The sequence below is a fragment of the Convolutriloba macropyga genome, chromosome 12 (assembly GCF_964194025.1).
Source record: "Convolutriloba macropyga chromosome 12, txConMacr16.3, whole genome shotgun sequence".
In the NCBI taxonomy this organism is placed as follows: domain Eukaryota; kingdom Metazoa; phylum Xenacoelomorpha; order Acoela; family Convolutidae; genus Convolutriloba; species Convolutriloba macropyga.
Window position 1 is genome coordinate 11,770,538 of NC_134479.1, and position 23,227 is coordinate 11,793,764.

At 33.8% G+C, this 23,227-nt stretch overlaps 1 protein-coding gene across 1 annotated transcript in view; it reads right to left on the reverse strand.

Annotated features, from left to right (window-relative positions):
* Positions 1 to 389: 389 nt before the first annotated feature.
* Positions 390 to 23,227, reverse strand: part of LOC142350380 (uncharacterized) — a 44,438-nt gene continuing 21,600 nt past the window's right edge. The window contains exons 2-6 of the mRNA XM_075402228.1: positions 15,159 to 15,188; positions 13,725 to 13,792; positions 4,765 to 4,939; positions 2,518 to 2,708; positions 390 to 748 (exon numbers count right to left, since the gene is read on the reverse strand). Coding sequence (XP_075258343.1) covers positions 390 to 748; positions 2,518 to 2,708; positions 4,765 to 4,939; positions 13,725 to 13,792; positions 15,159 to 15,188 — 823 coding nt within the window. The remainder of the gene's footprint in view (positions 749 to 2,517; positions 2,709 to 4,764; positions 4,940 to 13,724; positions 13,793 to 15,158; positions 15,189 to 23,227) is intronic.

Genomic DNA, 23,227 nt, shown 5'->3' on the forward strand with positions numbered 1-23,227 from the left:
CGCATTACTTATTTTTGATTAAAGAGACAATTGGCGCCCAATCATGTGACGGTTGATCAGAACAGTTAAGACTTTTATATAGGTCTCGGGTAATTTTTGATGCTTTCGAGCAGCAACATTTTGGGTAAAACTTAAGTGTTCAAAATCGTGGTCTAGGTATGTAAAACCATTCCTTGGAATGCTTTTATTCTGTTATGATTTTAGCTCGCCTGTAGACTTTAAACGGCTATTGAGTTCTTCAAGAGAATACAACTTGAGAACAGATTTTAAAGCCACTGAAAGCCTAGCGGACTTTTCTCACTGAAAAAAAAACTAACTTGATATTATTTTTCTATCTTCAATCACAAATGCAGAAGCATTATTGCCAAGGAAAGATCTGAGTTAAAACCTTAATTGTCACTGGTTGAACCTAAAGGGTCTCTTCGGTCCGTGATCTTTTTTAGTTTTGTACTTTGCAGATAGCCAGCTTGTACGTCATCGTTTCTCGGAAGCCGGGCACCACTTCCGCTGAACAAGAAATCGAAGTTTGGAATCTCTTCGAGTTTATTGTTGCATATTCTGTGATAATAATGGTAGATTAGTTTGAGCTGTAACTCGGAGGAAGTTCGCATCCGTTTCCTGGGGACTCCTAGAGAAGCATCCGCCCGACCTCTGCTGCTTAAGGCATAATACAAATGGCAGCTCCGAACCAGATCGGGCATTACACCATCACTCAGATCCCACAAACATCCCCATTCAAGGGGAAACCCTAAAAGAATTGCTTTTCTGCAAATTATTTTCCTAAATATTGTGCCTTCTTCGGTTCCAACACGCAGCAAGCGCACACACAAATACTTACACACACACAAACCAAACACACACACACACACACACACACACACACACGCACACACACACACACACACACACACACACACACACGCACACACACACACACACATACACACACACACACACACACATACACACACACACACACGCACACTCTCCCACCCCGCCCACCAGGTTTAAGCCTAGACTTATGAAAAGACGATGCTCGACCAAAACTGGTATGAAAGGACCATGCTGGACTCAAACAGCCCATGAAGACTTTAGCTTGACCTAATTGTTCAGCTACACTTTGGCTCGACCAAAATTTTTGATGCTGGACTTTAGCTCGACCCAAATGTGATGCTCGACTTTAACTCGAACTAAAATAATCATGCTGGATCGAAAAATTTACGTTTGCACTGAAAATTTGCTCTTGCTTACAACGTAGTCAACGGATTTTACCGTTCAAATTTTCCAATGTTTCTCATATTTTCTCGAAAAACGAACTGTGCTATTATAAATATATTTGAAAAAATGAATTTTAGAACCAGTTGAACTAAATCATGGCACACTAAAATTATTGCTGATGAAATGTCGATTGTTAGAGCTTTGCTAACTAATTGAATTCAGCAGAAAAAAAATCGCTACATTGGTTAAATGCAAAACAGGAGTTATCTTAAGAAGTCAATATTTCTTAAGATTTTTTGGCGAAACTCCACCTGCTTTTCGAACGTGGGTTGCAACGCTAGTTTGGTGTTGCTGGTAGGCTTCAAACATCTACCAAAAACATTTCACAAACATTAACTTTATTAATCACACAAAATGCAATACTCGACTCATGAAAAGACCATTCTCGACTTTGATTTGCCATGAAAAAACCTAGGACCCATGAAAAGACTTTACCTCGAATTTATTTAGGAGCTTGACAGTGTATTTATAGTCATTATTGGACCCCCTACTAGAATTATAAAGTCTTTTCATAAGTCGAGGTCTAAACCTGGGCAAAAATTACAAACACACACACACACACACACAAACACACACACAAACACACACACACACACACACACACGCAAACACACAAACACACAAACACACACACACACACACACAAATACATACACACACACACGCACACGCACACACACACACATACACACACACACGCAAACACACTCACGCAGACACACAAATACAAATAGGTCTGTGTGTTTCTGTGCGTGTGTGTTTGTGTTTGTAAGTGTGTATGTGAGTGTGTGTTTGTTTTTGTTTGTTTTCATCTTTGTGTTTGTGTGATTGTGTTTAAAGTGCCTAATATCCCGTAACTAATTCCAAGTACGTTTAAGTACTGGGCCAGTATAAGTGCTATTCCTCATCATTACTGTATCATATAGACTGATTCATGTCACTTTTTTGACATGTCAGATTCGCGTTCAGTTTGATTTTATATTGGTCAGACTCGGGCCAAGTGCAAAAATAAAATTCCGTACGCGGAGCTAACACACGCTCTCGAGCACCCTAGACTTTTGCCTCCTTTCTGCGCCACCGTAACTCGTGAAATATTATCATTTGCGCCATTTAAACGCTCTTGAAAGAAGCAAATTTCAAGCGACAAAGCTAGCGAAATATATTACTTGGGAGACCTGTGTTTACAATTGCCAGGTACTGATTTACACTTGGAGTTCGGTACGGGATATATTTCTATACCTCTTTGAATGAAGAAATCGGGACAGTCACTGTTATTCTGGCATCTCCAGTGTCTTGGGTCTCCGATCACCCCGTGATCAATTGGCTGGCTGTTCGGAGTGACAACTCGAATGCATTTTCCTGGTCTTTTGTCGTGCTCATCTTTCCTTTGTCGCAGCCAATTGTTAAGCGCATTGCCTGAATTGGAAGCTCTAAAAGCGAGTAGAACAGTTTTTCAAAGCTCAAAACGTCTGTAGAAAAACAATCGGTTCATTTCAATTGTAAAAAAATATAAAATGTCACAATTAATAGTTCTTTATTTGAATTTTTTCTTCATGAGAAATGTAAATCTACATTTTCAAAAAAATCCGATATTTCTCTCGTCTCCTGCTTAAACTCCTGCTTAAACTCTTGCATAATTTGTAATGGAGCAATCAAATATGGCAATGAATGAATTATACTTATGACAAAAACTGTCAATAGAAATGTAGTTCTGCTCTAAACTACTTTTAGATAATTGTTTGACATCCTTTGCCAAACTCACTGATGTTTCTTCATTTTTCATTCAATTTGATAGAACATTTTGCAGTAAGAAAAAAATTCATCTGAATTCTTTGAGAGCACCGGGAAACGTGTGAATCCATGCTCGTAGAAATAAAAAGCAATGTTTTTGATAGAAGGCTGTAAATTACAATTTCATAAACGAAGATCACGGAATTTCTCAGGAAACAAAAATTTGTACATCAAAAAAGAAACGTTCAAAACGAAAATTTCGACCAAATTTCATCCACAAATCCATTATAATAAAAATTTGTGAGATAAAATTTGGATCAAATTTGTGCATTGCATTAAATAGACGCAAAATATGTCACAAAACTTAAATTTTTTATCAGTGGTGAAATCAATTTAACAATGTGCATGGTATTTAGAAAAAATTCAATCATAAATAGCTTTCGAAAAGGTCGGCACCATTTTCTAATAGTCTTTTCAGACTAAAGAAACTCTCAGAATGATTTTGTCGTAACGGCACAGTTGTGCAATTAGATCGTTTAACTTAATAAAATGCAAAGTTTGCATTTTTTGTTTTGTTGACACTTTGAAACAAATGTTTATCCACTCCACACACTTTCTAAACTGTGCGTAACCGTTTATCCCCTTATCTACTCACCGAACTAACTTAGTCACAAATTTAATAGTCAATTGTTTTTATCTGCAGAAGTAATATCTCCGAGTGTGCTTTTTCTTGACCTTTAAAGCCAGACTTTCCGTATTTGCGGGAATAAGCCTAACCTTTGCAAACTATTATAAAACAGTCGCTCTGACTTATACTGCACCACACTACATAGAAGAAATCTTCCTAAACAATTGTCTGTCTCGATCTTGACATAAACTCTGGTACATAAAAGCTACGTACACCTGACAATTTTTTTTAAAAGTATCACAATATTAGCATCAAATAATAGTATATTTTGACATCAAATCTGCTCGCTAAGAAATTATCATTACACCTTTAGCTTTTTTAATGTCTAGCAAACGCTTTGTATAGTTTTAATACAGGTTTCTTATGACATCTGGGTACATTTCGTTTCAAATTTCTGACAATTTTTCTTCTAATTGTTCCCAAAAATCAATATGCTGGTCATTGCAGAAATCTATATTTAGATTTGGCCTATATGCCGGTCATTGCAGAACTGCATTATATTACATTCCCACTCCTTCTCGTGGAAGAAAATACCGCCAATCGTTGCATTATGCAAAGGAAATCTATCTTGTTGAAAAATAATGCCCTGAAAAGGCATTTCTTGGTAATTTTTCAAAATATCCAAATAGCCGGCAGCAACCTCTTGTTGCGCCAATTTAACCAACCTTTCTTCTTAAGCGCAGAAAGTGAGAAGGAAATGTTTCTCAAAATTTTAAATTTTCACACCTTTTTCACGCCCCCTGCTTATGGAGCACGAAACATGCTTCAAAAGCAGAAATCATGCTGTACGTAGCTTTTTGGTACCATAGTGTAAAAGCGGGAAAATATAACAACGGGTTTTATTTGATTTGTTTTGGTTCAGTTTTAGTGAATTTTCAGCGTTCAGTCGGCATATAAACTGGATGGCTTTTTTTGACAATGTGCAAAAAAAACCTTAAGACGGATAGAAGAGATTATTGAAAAGATAAGATATGTCTTAAATTGAGCCATAAATTAGTGATTTGATTATTTCCTTAATGGAATAAAGAGCTTTGTTAAGCAAATCAATCTTTCGTATATGTACATACCTATCGCCTTGTAAAAGAAAGTTCCCCCTCCACGGTTCTTTCTGGCACTTTGGAGTGAAAATCTTCAGAGGTGTCACCTCCAAGTTCTCTGGATCACAATCCAAATCCGACCAGCATTCTATCTTCCCTGGAGGTTTTCTCAATGCATTCACCTCCGGTATTGTCTCGTTTAATTCTGAAGAGTACAATCATATGATTTATAAAACATCCAGACAAAAATCGCGACGATGAGAAGGATTTGATCTCAAACACTGTTTCATTTTGGCTGCTAGGGAGAGTACGAGTTTCTCGCCTTCCAGAATGAGAAAAATGCGTTTTCTATATACCAATTAAACTTTCTTACGCGTACTATTCTTTTACCTAAAAAAAGATAATAATCAACTCAAATCCGAGAACGCTAATATTTTTCATTATTGTTAGTTATTGATTTTCTAACAGGGAAAATTCAAAGAACGCAACGGCAAAAAAATTTGCGAGATAATTTCATCTCTTCGAAACTTATGTGAACATAATGCTATGAAAAATAGAATAATTGATCTAATAGAAACTTAGTTAAACGTTTGCTACAAGCTCAAATGATGAAGAAAAGAACTCAATAATAGACCAGGTCCTGTGTCGATTCCACTTTTTGACAAATCAAGTGAACCTGAAAGTTTTTACTGTAAGAAATGGAATGTTGCAGACCTTACGCTCTGTTTTTGTGGTCTCTTGAGCTCTCAGAGCCAGCTCTGAATTCGATTGTTCTTTCAATTCATTTAATTCGTTTTTTTTTCAAAAAAATTCTCTCAAGTTGAAAACTATAACAGTTTCTCGCTTTCACTTAATTCAAACAATTGTGAACTTGTAGTTTTTGTTACAAAACGAAGATAATTGATTTGCGTTTATTTTTTTTCAATTTCTTTTTTATCAACTACTTATCATTAATGCTGAGAAAATAAGTCTGGAAAATAAGAAAAGTTCTCTATACAAAGTAAGACACCTTGTTCTTCCACAAAAAATGCCCAAATTGCCATTATATGCGTTACGTGCAGTAACGTTCTTGAAAACATTACCAAAATGAAAACAAAAGCCTAAAACAAATACTTTTAATAATAATAATAATAATAATAAAAATAATAATAATAATAATAATAATAATAATAATAATAATAATAATAATAATAATAATAATAATAATAATAATAGTAATAATAATAATAATAATAATAATAATAATAATAATAATAATAATGATAATAATAATAATAATAATAATCATAATAATAAAAATAATAATAATAATAATAATAATAATAATAATAATAATAATAATAATAATAATAATAATAATAATAATAATAATAATAAAAATAAATTGCTTCCAGAGTATTGATTAGAAAAAAAAGAAACTTGCTCTTTTACATTTAGAAAATAAGATCGAAAATCCGAAATTCATTTATGCATTTAATACTCCAGGAGAACACTTTTAGGCCAAGTGTCTCTAGCGAGATCGTAAACATCAAATGTTATATGTAAAGATTATGAAAATTTTACTAGCTACATTAAAAAAAACTGTTGGAAGCTTGTAGTTTAGTACTCGGTTTGTTCTTACCTTTCAAACCAAGATAGCAACTCATCGTTGTCAATAAGATTTAAGTCCAAAAATTTTGTGACAAATGTCCTTTACTTGCCGCTTTAAGAGATCAAAAATAAAGTTGTTAAAATTGGGAAAAAAGTTATGCACGAAATTAATCATTTTACGAATTTTTGATTGCAGTGAGAAGTTGTCGAACTTGTTCTTAAATAAACACAATTTGCGAGAACTGTTATTTTCAGAAGCTATTCCCTTGAGGTACAGTTTTTTAAAACAGGCATTGCACATTCTTTTCGTATTATTTTTACTGCCATTTTGAGTATTTCATACAAGTGGAGCTCTGATACAATATGGAGTAGTAGTTCTTTCCGCTTACTTGTTATGGAGTCTTACTTGTTATTTTTTTGAATGTTATGATTCTGGCTATTTTTTCATCCTAAATCGGTAGAGAAGTGAGCAGAAACATAATATTATTTTCGTTAAATTGTTAGCATGGTCTTGAAAACGTATTTTATGGTCTACCTGAATCCCAAGACACTTAAACGTTTCAACATTTTGGATTGTTTTACTGATAATATACACCCTTTCAGACTTCTTTTGCACTCTTTTCAAAAAATCGATGCATTTTTCTCTTCTCAACGTTTAAAGTCAGTCGATTTCTTTTCAACCAGAGGCTGTTTTCTGAAGAATTAGTTTCATATGTTTTCGGTTCACTTTTTGTATAAACTACAGTGTCATCTGCATAGAGGATGGATTTTATGTCAGATGTTTCTTGGGTCAGATCATATATGTATATAATGAAAGGGCAAAGAACCCATTATTTAGGCTTGTGGGACACCAATTTCTATGCTCCTCATAGATGACCTCTTCGAGCCTGTTTCGGTGTACTGAAGTCTTCTGCACAAATAGGAATTCAAAATTTTCAAAACACATCCTCTTATACCATAAATGGAGCACTTTGCTAGTAAGATTTAGTGGTCCACGGTGTCAAAGGCTTTTTTGCGGACCAAGAATGTACTGATCGTATTTTGTTTACTATTTAGCCAATTTAATCGAACATTTTCGCTGAGTTCCACCAGTGCATCAATTGTGCTGCGGTTTTGTCCGAAACAAAATTGATTTTCATTTGACACTTTTTCTTTATTAAGGAAAACAATAATTCTGTTGAAGATAATTTTTTCAAAATTTTTACTCACCACCGGTAGCAGTGATATTGGACGATAATTTGATGGATGGATCACTTTTGTCTCCTTCCTTGAATATTGGGATTACTTTTAAAATTTTCAGGCAATCAGGAAACAAACCAAAGTTTAGAGAGGAGTTGAAGAATTCGCAGAGAAAGAGTGAAATTGATGGCTCAAGCAACCGTATGCAATAGTTATTCAAATTGAAAGCATCTACACTGCATTTGTTTTTCTTATCAGTCAATATTTTGCTTATCTCCGTTATTGTTGTTTTTTTTTGGAGAAATAGACTGTTGACGATTTTCTTTGTGTAGGTCTCATTGCGTTTAGCAGTAAATTTTTCTGTAAATTTTTTCCCTTGGTCTGCAAAGAAATGATTAAACGACTCCAGTTTTGACTCTACTTCCTTGATCTCTAGATTTTTGGATTCACCCATTATTTCCTTTACAGCATCAAAAGAATTACGAGTGTTTTGACCAGCTTTTTTATTTATCTTTGTTTAATAGTATTGTCTCATCTTTTCCTGACAAGTTTCTTAACTAATTTGGATTGGTTTTCATATTTTGTTCCGGCTGATGAAGATTTTTTCTTTTAAAAACAATTGCTTTAAGTGATGTTTTTTGTAGCAGCATTTTTTACTTCTTTGTCGATCCAGTTTGTCTTGTTTCTAACAGATGGGGTTTTTTTCCGGAAATATGTTGTTCAGTTCAATGTTTCAAAAGTCTTGGAGTTTAATCAATGACTCATTGCAATTGATGGAATTTAATTTTTTCTTGAGCAGAAAGTTGCTGTAAGACACAGTTTTTGCTCTTATTTGATTCAGAGTATCTGTGTTCTGTAATTTTGACCATAAATGAATCTCATTACATTTTTTGCTGGAAAATTTATTATTTTCAGAAAATTGTAATTTATTGGTATAGTTATCGCGTACAGCTATTTTTAGTACTTTTGAGAGGATTTGAAATTCGTAAAAAAACACATCAAGTAACGTTTTTGAGTAATTGTCTTCTGTTGTTGCATCTTGTGATGACACAAAAGAGAACCCAATAGCGCCAGGTGTTGATATCAGCCTGTCATATCTTTTTTCTTTTGTGAAAAAAATTAATATTCAGGTCTCCACAAACTATATGTTTGGTATTTGGTTTGAGAACTATTTCATATAAATAACTTCCTGAAGTTGAAAAAGTAGCTTCATTGGTGCAGTTTGGCGGTATATATACACAGATTATAACTATTTCAGTCCCTCTTTATTCAAAATAATTTATCAGAACTGATGTAGCCTGAATTGAGATTTTTTCCAACTTTGCAAGTATTTCTTCATTAGCCGCGCAATTTACAAATGTTCCAACGCAACCACCACCCTTTTTTCTTTCCGAACTAAATAAGCTACTCGAATTTGCTAGATTAAAATTTTGTTTGTTGTCTGTTGGCTTTAGCCACGTTTCAGTTAAGCAAATCGTAATGGCCTGTCCCTCACTTTCTCGAAATATTTTAAATTCGTCAAGGTTTTTCGACAGTGATCTTATATTTTGCAGAAGTATTGAGTTTTTTCCTTGTTTTTATTGGAGATTTGAGATGACATTTCAAGAAATAAAAGAGCGGCGCGTTTTAACAGCAAATTAAAACTAATTAGACAGCAAATTAAAAGCCAATTAAAACTATCCCCCTTCTTCATTGTTTTATTTCAGATCTTCACATTTATTATCAAATATATTGTTTTAATTAGAAGCAGTTTAAAAAAGAAATAAAGTAACAATTAAAAGTTTCTTTTTTCTTTTCCTTTTTTTCTTTGCGTCCTATGCGGAAACCACAGAGTTTTTTTCAGTATAGTGTAACCATCTCTCGCCAACAGCAAAACAGCGTATATCACAGTTTTATAATGACAACGTGCGGAAATCCCAAGCACGACAGTCACGCTTATAGAGGTGAAAACAAACTAAGTTAACATTAGCCTATCCTAATTGATCTCTAGCGCTGTTAATAAAATTAACCACACGTTAAGTTCTGTGTTAATAACAGTTCAGTTTTTGTAATATGTTAACAAAAATTAGAGTTTCACCAAGACCTTTGATAATATGAAGTTTTTGTCATTGTCAGTATTGTCTAGTGTTTTGCTTTTTGTCAGCCGGTGAATAATGATCATCATGTTCATTGTGGTTTGACCTCGCGTTGTACGGATTTTTCTTCACAGCCAAAACATTATCCAAGTCCTTAACATCATTGATTATTTTGTATGTTGGTCTTTGGCTTCCTCGATCAACCAAAACAGAGACAGTGCAGTTATGTGTACTGATAATCATATTTCTTTACTGCTTCAGCTTTTATCTGTGTCTCAATTTCGGGTATTGGCTCGTTAACGTATATGTTCTTATTATTAATATGATTTTTGGCTTTCCTCAGCGCTCTTTTCTTCTTGAAAACTTCCAACTTATCATTGAAGTAAATAAACTTGCATGTCACTGTTGACATTTGGTACTCTGTCTCTGTGCTGGGTATTATATGACACGCTTTAAGGCTATCAACCGTTAATTTCACTCCGAGAAAATCGTCAAAATATTTCAATGTGTCGTATGTCACATTTTTACTAGTGCGCGCTTTAAAAGGAAGATTCACAATGAGTACCCCATCTTTCCGAGAATACCTTTCCTGGTCCCGCAATAGTTCATTGATGTTTTTGATTTGCCCGAAGAGTTTGTAGTTCCTGATCTTGCTCAATATTTTTTTGTTTAAAATCTTTAACCTCCTTACAAAGTGCTTCAATTTTTTGCTGTGCGTAATTGTTACTCACGACCTCAGATGTCACTGTTACTGATGGATGTTCGTTGCTGTCCATTGTGATAAGACGATAAACAAAAGGAAAAAAAGTAATGAGTAGTCTAGAAGAAAAGCGTTTAGATATGATATCAATAAGGATTTCAGTAAGAAACAATGTTTTAAGAGATGTTTTTGAAATGCTTTCGCTGCTTTACACGCATAAGAGTTTTTAGAGCATTCTTTTTCTCAAGGACGTCACGCTCTTCGTCAACGTTTTGTCACTTTTAGAATTTCAACTCTTTTCTACTTGATGAGTCCTATTGTGGTTCTGATTTTTTTTGCCAATGTTATTCACTGGAAGCTCGGTGTAAACTAGGAGAAAATACAATTGTGCAAAATTCTTCTTTAATTCCCTCTTCTTTTGCTAACACATTTAACAACAAGGCTGAACAAAGGTGATCAAAAAAAGACCGACACAATTATTATGTCTTTCTGTACTTAAAATCCTCTGCTGTGGTTCTAACATTCTATATTTTTTTGTTCTTCCATGTTCCTATGTTGTTATATGACAGCCAGCCTAATTGCACACAAAGAACTTTAGAACTATAGAATTCTGCTTTGAGAATCTTAAGTTGAGTTCCTTTGAGAATCTTTGAGTTTCTGTACGTTAAAAGCGTGTTCCGCATAATTCAGAGAAGATTGTCTGAGTTGCAAAACTGAGATTTTGCAGTGTTTTAATTGATTAGAAAATTGCAATAAATTTATTTATTTGTATTGGTTTTCTTGTCTTTGATTTCACAATTATTATTTGATTCGTTTTTGTTTGTTTTTAATTTGTTTTCGAAAACGGCGAGCAAAAAATAGAATGTTAAAACCAAATCTAATGTAATAACTTGCACCCCTCTACAAGAAACTTTTTCAAATTACAAAGCTGACTCGCTACAGTTTGATACTTTCAAAGTCAATTTGTGGGAAAACGTTTATATGCAGATCTTTGAGTGTAACCCGCACCTAGATCAGCAACTTAAAGCAGTTTTCCCTAAAAGATTTTGTTTTCCGTTTTTCTGCAAAGTTGAATTTAACTGCCTTTTCTATGACAGAAACTTTCCTTTATCCATTTCTATTGTTTATGTAGCTCCAGTGAGACTACAAAAACAATAAGAATACGTTAATAGAGCACCAATAGGCAAGATGCTGCGACAAACTTTTTTCTGAGGTTAAAAAAATTTTTGCGTCAGCAGTCTAGGGCTGACAAAATTATTGCACTGAATTTTTATCACAAAAGATTTCAACAGTGAAAAAATTTTGAAACGTTATTTTTTTCGCTATAAAGGAAAAACCGAGCCTTGGCTGATGCTATACTGCAAGCAGAAAGTCTAATTCATCGATAGGTTGCATTTTTAAGGTAATTTGGTAATTGAAATGAACGACGAAATAATAATAGAAACCGAACACATGAACAATCAGGGTGAAGTAACATGATGTGAAACATTATTCAACAAGGTCTATGTTCAACCAAGAAAAAACAAATAAATTAACTGCTGAAAATGCAGAGGATAACAAAAATCGGTAGCATCAGATATGGCAGATCCGCATGAATAAAAACAAAATGCTCCAACTTTTTTTTACAAATTTCGGAGCAGACTACGCTTGACAGGTCACTGGGGCGAAGAAAAAGCAATGATGTTGATTGTTTACAAGTCTATCTATTGGAGTGGTGCAAATGAAAGTTTATCCAACTTAGCTACAGATAGATGTCGCAATGCAACTACGCAGTCTATCACGACCAGAAGCCAAATAATAAAAACAACCAGCGGCACCTGGATAAAATTTTTGGAACGCAGAAAAGTCCGAAGAACATCTGACTCAATCAAGAATTGAATCGCACCCGCCTTTGAATCTCTCAGCGGGGGTGTGTTGGAGTATTTGGTGAGAATTTACCGTCATTTCTTGTATGTGGTATTATTGAAGCGATATTTCATGGAGGATGTTTTTTTAACAACCTTTGAACGCTAGTCTGTCGACCGCCACTAAATTTAAACCTGAATGACTTAGAGGAATTAACACTCAATTACTTGTTACCCAGAAGCAAAAGTGTTTGTTTACTTTTTTTTACCATGTGTTACCTTATGTACCAATGCAACCATGTCATTAAAGAACTTTAATTGAACAAATGTAAGAATCAAATTACAAGTTGATACGGAAAACTTCTCAAGTAAAGTATAATGGACCTAATTGCGTATCGAGTAATGCAACAGTCATCGAAAGTAAATTGGATAATAAAGTTCCCAAAAGTTAATAGCAAAAACGTAATATATGTACAGTTTTCAAAAGATGCGTTGAAATGATCTCGGATGAAAAAAAACTGGGCTGTAAATAACTGGGCTTGAGCGGACGGAGTGGATGTGTATGTGAACGTATGTGGGATATGTGTGGGATAGGTGTGGTTACACTGTTTTGGTCAGAAACTCGAATTTAAATGTACTCTGAATCATACTTTCTGACCTCGTATCGATCGAAATACTGCAGAAATTTTGAAAACATTTTAACTTTGACTTAGTAATGGGTTTTAGAATACAGACATGATTTGTTGTTGTGTTTACTTTTTGAAGAACTGTTCCGCAGCATGTCAATCTAGTCCGTTTTAGCTTTTCTGGGCTCTTATTAGCCCTTCTCAAAAATCTTAAAGCTTGGCCCCAAAAGTTTTCATACGTACGATACATTCTAAAGGATTTGAAAGCTCAGAAATTTTGAACCAGAATTGATTGATATCGAAACCTGTTTCTTTAACAGACTGCGAAATTTGAATTTACATTGAAAATTGAATATTACAATTGAATATTGCAGACTGTGGAATATCGCAGTTTTAAAATGCGGAAACTGAGAGACAAATTTTAGTAGCAAATTCGACCAGGTGTCCCAAATGGTCATTTTGTCGAATTGGGTGGCAAAAATTGATACAATTTCCAGAGAAATCTCGGTAATCATTTTTCACATTATCAGTCAATTTTTCAAGTTTTAAGATACACTTTGCGGAAAACGATGGATGAAAAAAGGGACCGAATGGTTGATCCCAGTTTGGTAGGCACCCCAGTTTGTAATTGTTACGAAAATTGTATAATGATCATGCGCAAAGCGGCACTATTTATTACTTTGCATGGCAGATTTGCATGAAAAAGTTAATATAGCAAAATCGTCCAAGAAATAAGTTTATCTTGCTAGAGTTTCCCAACTCTTACAAAAAAGACTTTTTTTAATTAACTATAGGAGACAACACAAGTGCTTCCCATATTTTTGCATTGATTTTGTTGATCATAAAAGCTCAGATGCAATATTTTCTGCATAGCCAATGATCCATTTGGAATATTTTCTAGAAGCCTATCTATTCACAGTCAGAAATAAAGTTTAAAAAATCAGGCTCTGATCTCGTTGGTGAAAAGGTGCGTTACCTTTGAATAATGCTTCATCGCTCACTGGTTGATAATGAAGCTTCTCTTCTGTACTCTCTTCGAACCAACTTAAAGGCAGCTACAGTTAGCAATACTTTTAAAGTTTTCAAGCAACGAAAAGTTAAAAGAGTTCATTTCTAAGGAAGTTGTGTTCTCCGCATTCAACTAAACTAGAGCATAAACAGTTTAAAATATCAAATTATGTTTCTGCGATAAAGTATCGAGCTTCAAACAGGGCAATTAACTCTACATTTAATATTTAAATCATGTAGATGAAAGTGTTTGCAACAATTCTTGAGCACAAAGAAATCATTTGACAAAAAATGTTATAAAATTGATACAGCCATATTAATACTCGAAAGGCTATTAGATAAGGTTAAAAACTAGTTGGAAAAAAGATCAGGCTCATATCAAGTGAACCAAAAACTGAGACACCTCGATAAAAATAAATGCCTAAACATGATTTTTCTTGCTATATCAGTTGCTGTTAAATTATCAAGTGTTGTATAATCTAACAAGATCTTATGGCGGATATCGCGAAGCTCTTGCCGAAAGTAAATCGAGAAAAAGTAACCAAGAAATGGCAAGACACAGCAAACTGTAAACATTAATAAGTACCTTCGGTATGTCGAGGAGTAAGAAAGTAAACAAATTTTTTGCTGTCTCATAATAGAAATAGAGTAAAAATCAATCGCATTTCTAAGCAAAAAAAATCAATGTCAACATATTTGTGTTGAATCGTTCCTATGCTTCTTTTTTCAGTAAAATTACAATAAAAAAATTGAATAGTGGAACTCTTTAGAAAACTCAGTTTCAGGGTCTTGCAAACATTGAATTTTAGTGAGGCAGTGCGTTTGAATGGTATCAAGCTTTATGGTAGGTCATAAACATTGAACTTAGCCATTAGCCATGACTTTCACTATAATTGAACTTTTAGGCTTAACTTGTGGCTGGAAAACTAATGGGAGCTAGTTTTCCAGCCACAAGTCACGACACTCAAAAAATTTGCTTCATTAAAATTCAATCATTTCAAGGCCCTGATAAAGGATTTTTAAAGAATTTTGCAATTAAAATTTCTCTCAATAAGTTTTACTCCAAAAAGCATGAGACTGATTCAAAATAAAAATCATCCAACTAAAGTTTTTTTTCCTAAATATGCAATTAGGTGGCTTTACTTTCATTTTTTAAGCAGGAAGAAGATCTGTTTGCTTTTTTAGACTCCAACAGACCCAGGACCTAGGGATTTATTAAAAATTGCCATCATAAAACTAAACTGATATAGTTTAATGGAAACTTTTAACAGCTGTAGAAAATCAGTTCTAAATCTCCTGCTGTTAGGTTTCTTTAACCAGTGACAGTATATCGCCAAAAAAATTTCATTGGTCACATCCTCGAAAAATACCGTTGACCTAGGGATTTTTAGAAAAATTTTACCTGGAAGTCACAAGTCGCTTGTGAATGCACCTAAAAAAGATAACAAACATCTCCTGTACTAACGATTAACAGCAGCACAAGGCGGTAATGTTTAAATGTTTCACAAATTTTGCACAGCATATTAAGAGAAAGTCCATTTGTTTCGAATAACTATTTCTTGTGATGAAATATATAGATATCGATAACTTTTTCTCATATATCTGAAGTAAATTTCAGCGGGTGCAACCTTTTCTCACCTGTTTTAGGGTGACCTCGAATATTAATTATATCAACAACAAAAATACTTAAAACAGTGGTCTTGACTGTTTTTTGGTACTGAACGAGGCTAATAAATTTCTCGCCTGATATGCTTACAAAATTGCATCTGTCCAAATTTCCATGGACAAAACCAGAATTTCGGTAAAAGTGAATTAAAAAAACAAATCATAATTTTTGTTTGTAGGTTTTTTCTACACAGTGCTATAGCAACTGCTTCAGGGGCATCATAAATAATAGTAGCTATGACATTGAAACGTTGTTTTTGCAAATATGGGTTCTCACTTAACAATAGCTTCCAGTCAAGCACAGATTTATTGATTGTGGTTGCGCCTAATATTTTCAATAAAAATTAAACAGCGTCAATTTTTTTTACAGTTATGAAAAATTGTTTTCTTTTTCAGTTCCCGGATTCCCTGCGTAAACCAAGTGTATATATATTTTGAAGTTCGCTGAACAAAAAACTGCCAAAAAAAAAACAAAATCTGGACAATTTCGTCGTTATCTAGAAATCAAACCTCATTAATGGCTTCGCGCAAATTCAATAGCGAATTTCTCTAAACCATTTTAAGAATACCACGCGCATAAAGAATGCCCAATGTTCTGTAATTTGTCGTCAAGCGAACAAAAAGATATGTTAATTTTGTAATTTTTGACCCCGGTTGACTTCATCATAGGAACCATTATTGAGGTCAGGTATGGTTTTTTTCCTTTTTCGTGACTGCTCTTAACGCGGTGGGTTTGATGACATTAATTGTTTTTTTGTCTGCATATTGGAAATGACGCAAAAATATCCAAACAAGGTGTTCATATCCGCCATCAACAAACCGTTATGAAAGCGCTACTGGGTTTTAAAAATTAATTTTTTTTAAAAGAAATTTCTGGAGTTGAATCGGAAAGTATTCTACAGAACTGAAATAAATTTCTTTACAGCAAGTAATTTCTTTTTTTTTGGTTTTATTTAGGCTACCAAATGATGTGGCATATCTCACATTTTTTTACGAGTGTTGTAATTGTAGCTGCCTTATAGGTTGGTGTCGAGGTCCTTCAGGAGACGGAAACTCGGGTTCTTTTTCGTCAATGCCTGGTCCTGGTTCGCCATCACGGTTTCCTGGATTGTAGTTGGAGCTGGTTGAAGGCTGATCGCCTGCTGAAGATTTTATTGAACTAATTTTGAGGAAAAAAACCAACAGTTTCACCACTAAAAGTGTTGCGAGCATTTTTGTTGAATTGAGAAATATTGATAAGAACTTTGCGAATGGAGCAACTCCTGATTTTAAAATCTCGAACCTCAATACTTTGATAAACAAATATTTAAGTAGATTATATTGACAAAAAAGTAAAAAATAAACCTCCGTAATACAAAAAACAGGCCTTTATGATTACGTTTTCCACAATCCTCTGATCAGGTTTTTGAAAGTGGTTTGAAAAGCTTTTTAATTCCCAGTTCATGTAAATTAGCGCAGACTAAACTGTCTCAGATCTACCATAAAAGTATTTAAATCAGGTTGAATTAAAGTAAGTTATCTGTCCTTCATCTTAAAACAATGAATACGTCGAGTTATAATTAAGTGAACAAACGTTTCTTCGGCTTTCCGAAATGATTTCTTTTTGTGAATAAAAAAATAGTGATAAAAATTTATTGAGTTCTCAAATTTTTTGGTACGTTGCTATCATTTTTTTAAACGGTGCTACGCATGGAAATATTTTCAAGCTTATTTTGCCCTCCCGAAAAATCTTTAAAGTTTGCATTTGTGATTTGCCACCATTTCACCATTTCACTGTTTTTCATGTTTCAGCCATAGGAAATCTTTTCACTTCCTTTTTTAAACTTGGTTTACCAAATAAACTCCTTCTCTCCAGTTTTTGGTGGTTAAAAAATAATTTTTTCAGTTCATCTTCATTTGTTTTGCTTTAATCTAGACAATTAACTGGGTACTCAAATTACGTTCTAACTTGCCTTTTGCCTCTCGAATCAATCCAAACGATTAACAACAAATATACATCATGGAGAGTACGAAAAAAAAATGCTATTTAAAGCTCTTCAATAACTCCTTTCTATCAGCTTATTTAGTTGATGATTTGTACTTCTGAGTCACAGCATCATTCAGTTTTTTTTATATGGGTCAGTAAGGAACGAACGTTGATACGAAATTTTGATAGCTTATGTCAAAATAAAAATAAGGAAACAAAAAACCTATCAAAATTTTTCATTGTACTAGGTTTTAAAAAAAATAATTTTACAATCGCAAGATCATTACATCTATTTCGAGGAACGAAGCCGTTTAATTTTTCGAAACATGTTTTCCCTCTGCAGCTGAACCTGCTTTGAATGCCATATACGAACAATGTTCTCCAAAGTAATCAGTTTTATGCTATAAACAGCCGTTTTCAAATTTTGCTTGCTATAGCTTCTGCGAAAAAGATGATCTCTGCCAAACACATTTGAATTGCTGTTGCACGAAATGATCAAGATTAAGACACCGAATTTGACTATTTCCAGGTTTTTGAAAGATCTGACAATACATCATACGATTTGTTGAGTTTTTTAGGAATATGAAGAGTCTCTACAAGGGTGTCCAGATCTAGTGTTTCATGAGTCGCACAAATACGCAAAGTTGAATTTCGGTCAAATTTTGCAAAGTGTGTTCATCAAAATACGAGGAATGTGTCGTATTTTACAAGATTAGGACTTTGAACTGTTTCCATGTAATTGTTGGGAACCAAATTATCATTTTCAATATATTAAGTGCATGCCTAGGCAAAATTAGTATTGTCGATTCTAATATAATTAATCGTTCGCCACAAAAAAATAGCTCCTGTGTTTTGAAGTTCTCGAAAACTCAGTTACATATGGGCTATAACTCACAGAGAAATCAGTTCCAAAATTTTTATTAACGTACTCAACCCTACCCATTGTTTGTATACCCGGACTTAAGTCTCATGACAATTTCAGTACTGAATCATAGAGTTTTCCTTGTGAATTTTTACTATGGTCAGAGTTCTGATCATGCCACTTGTTGGACATTTCATGAAAAAGGTTTATAGCAAAATTCTGAATTTCTTATGAATAAATGATTTTTTTCTCTGCATTTATTTTGAACAATAAGAACCTTTTCTCTGCATTTATTCTGAACTTAACAACATTTCCGCCGAGTTTTCTCTGATCAGTCGGATCAAGAAATGAAACACAATACAAAGAAAATACAAACCTCTTGAAAAACAAAACAATAAGAAATCTCAAAATTAATACAATCAAATATTAAAGGGATAATCATTAATAGAAAAAAGTCACACTCTGCATTAGACATTATCGCATTTTTTGGCATTATCGTGTTGAAGGCTGAAAGCTTGTGTTGGTTCCCAAAACACAAAACAGTAATCGAGTAGCTGGACCCTGCCTGCAACTATTAATAAATTGTTATATAATGCTCCTAGGGCGTCAAGAAAGAATTTGAAGTAATTTTCGAAATTTCGGAATATCATGAATCAGTCCTGATTTACTATGACACTCGGTTCCGGGTAAGGAGAATCTAAAAATTGTTAACTGATTGAAAACGCTAATACAAACAAATCGATGAACATTTTCAATAGCATGAATTTAAAAAGATTGCTCCAAAAATGTAGATCGAACTCCGTGATTTTCCCAAACTTCCATTGAAAACGTGAAACCGAGAGATCACTCAGAAGATCTCTAGTTTTCGATCTTAAAAATATCAATTCAAAAGATTAGATGTGATTGATAAAGATTGTCCAAGTTAGTAAAAAAAATAAGTGATTCTCTTAGTTTCCCATTTCCGCCGAAACATTTTGACCGGAACATCATGCTACCACTCAATTTTCCCTTGTACAGATTCTCCAAGTTTTCTTGGTTACCATATATGTTATTCCCCTAAATGTCATGTGGCAGATCCACATTGGTCATGCGGAAGAATGTTCTCCAGCAGGAAGCCCTATTTTCCCCACAATCTCAACGTTTGATCCAATCTAATAATTTCAAGTGTGTTTTTTTTTTTAATTCTGAAAATCAGAAAAATCAAGCAAAGTCGCCATTTTGGTGGCTGATAGTTAGGAAAAGCAAAATTATCAAAACCAATTCCTTAATCGAAACACGGCACAGCAGAATTTGTCAAAAAGTATAAAACAAGCATTTCATAATTATTTTTTTTCTCTACAATTTTTTGTTTTCAGGCTTTTCCCTCTCTAAATTTTTGCACTTGCGTAACTCCAGAACAGTTGTTAGAAAGCAGATCTCAACGTTTCAAAAACTATAATCACAAATCTTATGTATATTAACTGTGCTTTGTTTCTCTTTGCTTTTGTGATGTGTTTTGAATCCTGGATAAACCGGGTTTCCATTCGAAGATTTAAGAGCAAGTGTCGTTTAAAAAGAGCCTCTGTTTTTTTCTTGGGCTGCAAGAAAATTTTTTAAAACATTTTCTTGTGCTCTTGGACATTAAAGAGATCTCATGAAATAACATTCAATAGTCCAGACACTCAAATGGATTAATATATTACACCCTACTAAATGTTGTGTGTACCTCCGGTTTGTGTGATGGTGGTTAATGGTGCGAAAAATGTTCAAAAATAGTGTATTTGGTGCAAAATTTGGCTCGTTTATAACGAAGGTTGTTGCTCGTCCGTCGGGCGGAACATGGCTTGTGCGGTTGTCAGAACGATTTTCGTCTATTTTGAACAGATGGCCGGTATATGGGGCAGACTTTGGCTGGTCTGTGGGAAAGAATTTGCCTCGACCGTACTTGGTGCGCTTATGTTGATCGTTACAAATAATTCTCGCCATTGCATTTTTGAACGCAATATGCCCCCAGTGTGTGCTCAAAATGGGTCTGCGTAATAAATTAGGACCTCAACCTGAGATGAAAACCGAATTTAACGTTCACAAATGTATAGTCCAAAATCTGCACTTTTATGAGTGAAATAGAAAACAAATGATTTGAAAATGACAACTAGAATTAATTAGGTGAACGAAAAGTCAGTCAGTCTAATTTCCATAAAAAATTTTTCCCGATATAAGATAATGATGTAAGTTTCACACATTTTTCAACTACTGCAGGATAGACTGAAAACCAGAAACGTTTCATCAACCTAACCCAAGTTTTCATAATGAGTTTTAACATGGTATTTTTACTTATTTTTATATAGAACCATGGTTTTACTGAGGACGCACTAGTTCCCTGCATAACTTTTCCGGTAATTTCCTTGTGGTCTTTTTTAATGGTTAACGTTTTACTGTTTCGTTTTTATAACTGGCACTACTTAGCGTTGCAAATAAAAATTGATTAAGAAAATAAAATTTTTCATCGATAAAATCAATCAGCAAATATATGTTCTTATTCATCCTACGCAGCAGGGAGTGTACAACGGTTAGTAAGAGCTTCACAAATAAAATATTTAGCCAATTTTTTTTATAGAAAATAAAAATAGCACATAATAGAAAATTTGATAGAATAAAGGTCGGAAAAACAGTTATTTTTCATGAGTGTTTCTAAGCTGCTACGGTTTTCATAATGAAGTTTTTCGCATTCTGTTTCTCTATCAAAAGCATCAATTGATAACTAAAAAATTTAGCTGATAGTTAAATAGTCAAATTGGATCATGCAAAGTCAGTTACGGAAGCAATTCACTTGATAACAATTTATACAACCGAGAAAAAAATTATTTTTATCTTCTCCCCAGCGATTTGAATAAAAATAAGAATAACACAAAAAGAAAACATCTCAGTTGAAAATCTGTCTCTCTAAATGCTCTAACAAAAATAAATCAGGCAAAAAAGTTCGTGTTGAAGCTACGTAACCAAAAACAAGATATAATTTTATAGTAAATTCATCAATGGCGCAGTTTTCCGGCTTTGAAGACATGCTTTCAAAAACCTGTGACCGCTGTGGTTTCTCCCCAGTTAATTAGATTGCGAAAGTTCCTGGAGTCCTCCGTTGAAATTTCTTATGGCAACCTTAACTTCAATGGATTCTTTTAAAATCGGTGTAGACAAACGCAGAAGAGTTTATTATAGTGATGCGATAGAGTTTATTATAGTTCAATATCAAGATATCAAAGAAACCTTTTCGAAACTGTTAATGACTAAAATTTTTTGAGGCTTAGTTGAAATAATTCCTTGAAGCATGAGTTTGTTATGTGAAAGCACAGAAAGTTAAATTAATTACTTTAAAACTCGGTTAGTAATTTGATCATAGCTTCTTTTGTTTCCTTCTATTATTGACGAAAACCTTAAAGTGCGAGAGATTTCTAATTTTTGGACAGAAGCAATTTTAGGAGAAACTCTCAATCAACGTTTTGCAAACAATTCTGTCAATATCTGCTAACAAGATGCAATAAATTTTCTGAGACAACTTGATGAAAAGGACGTGGACGAAATAAGTTCAATCCTTGGTGGAAACGCACATCATATAGACAAGCTATGCAGAATCATTAAATGTAAGCTACAAAGCTTTGCTTTTCTCTATTCACACAAGACAAGTTCTATAACTCATATCGGCGACTGTTGTTTTTTAAGCATAATGAAGTACAGTGACTGCGGGGACTACATTAAGACTTTGTGTCTTAGACCAAACAAAGGATAATAAAAAACGTTTCACAGCAAATTTAGATTGCTTCAGCTATGTGTCATGTTCTTGGGTCTTTTCACACAAGACCTTGGGTTTATTTTTTGGGTCTATTTTTTGGTGGTCAAAATTATCTATGCCACCTGTTCGATTATTTGGGATAAACATTCGAAAAAAAGAGAGACTAAGCAATTGTGGTTGAGTTATTGGGCAAACAATATAAGAAACATAGGAGAGTAAAAGCCATTTTATGCTGAGAAGCTTCATAAACAAAGTCTAACTGAAATCTGATCATCTTTAACTGGAAAATAGAAAATGTTTGTTTATGTTTTTTCTACATCTATCAAACAGATGGAGTTGAAACCAGCAGACTTAAAAAGACATTTGAAAACCTGTAACTTGTTTTTTTATTGTTTAAATTGGTCATAAAACTCAAATTGATATAAACGCGCACAGAATTAAAAACCTTTGAGTAGATCGATAGTTCCTACCCCCAGAAGTGGGTTGGAACAAAAAACCGAAGCCAAGCGGTGATCTTGGGAGATTATAGTCTGCAGGGTTGAAGTCAGGGCAAAACTTTTTCAGTATGAGACAGATCATTAGCGAGGAACTAAACAGCTCATTTTGATACAATCGAACAAGGAGACATAGTTAAGTTCGAGTTAGGGTCTTTCTATTTACGTTTAGACACAACGTCTTTCACTATATGGATGGTAACTAGAGTACTACGCTTGAGCTGATCTTAAATGTCAGGAGTTCCCTCTCTGGGGCAATACACTATGGCTTCTATGCGCTTCTGATACTTTTCAAGCGCTGCAATAAGCTGCGAAGGTGTTAAAGGCTTATTGTTGTTACTGCGATGACAGGACAATGAATTGTTCACCAAAAAAAAAGAAATCAATGTCTGATTTTTAGTGATTATACTCTGCATGGTTGAAGTTAGGTCGAAACTTTTTCTGTTTGGGACAGATATTTATCGAGGAACTAAAGTATTTTGATATAACCATACAAGGAAACAGCCATTTTTGAATTTTTATGGTAATTATAGGAGAGCAAATCAACAATACAAAGTATTATGATGACTTTTGGTCATTACGTCACCTTGAGTTAAAAATTGAAAATTTACCCAGTGTTGGAGACTTTAAAGTTGAAACAGTTGATGAAACTACTGGACCTAAGAGTGAAACCAATTAATTTTTAGTACTTTTATATTTATTTGTTGTTTTCAATTTA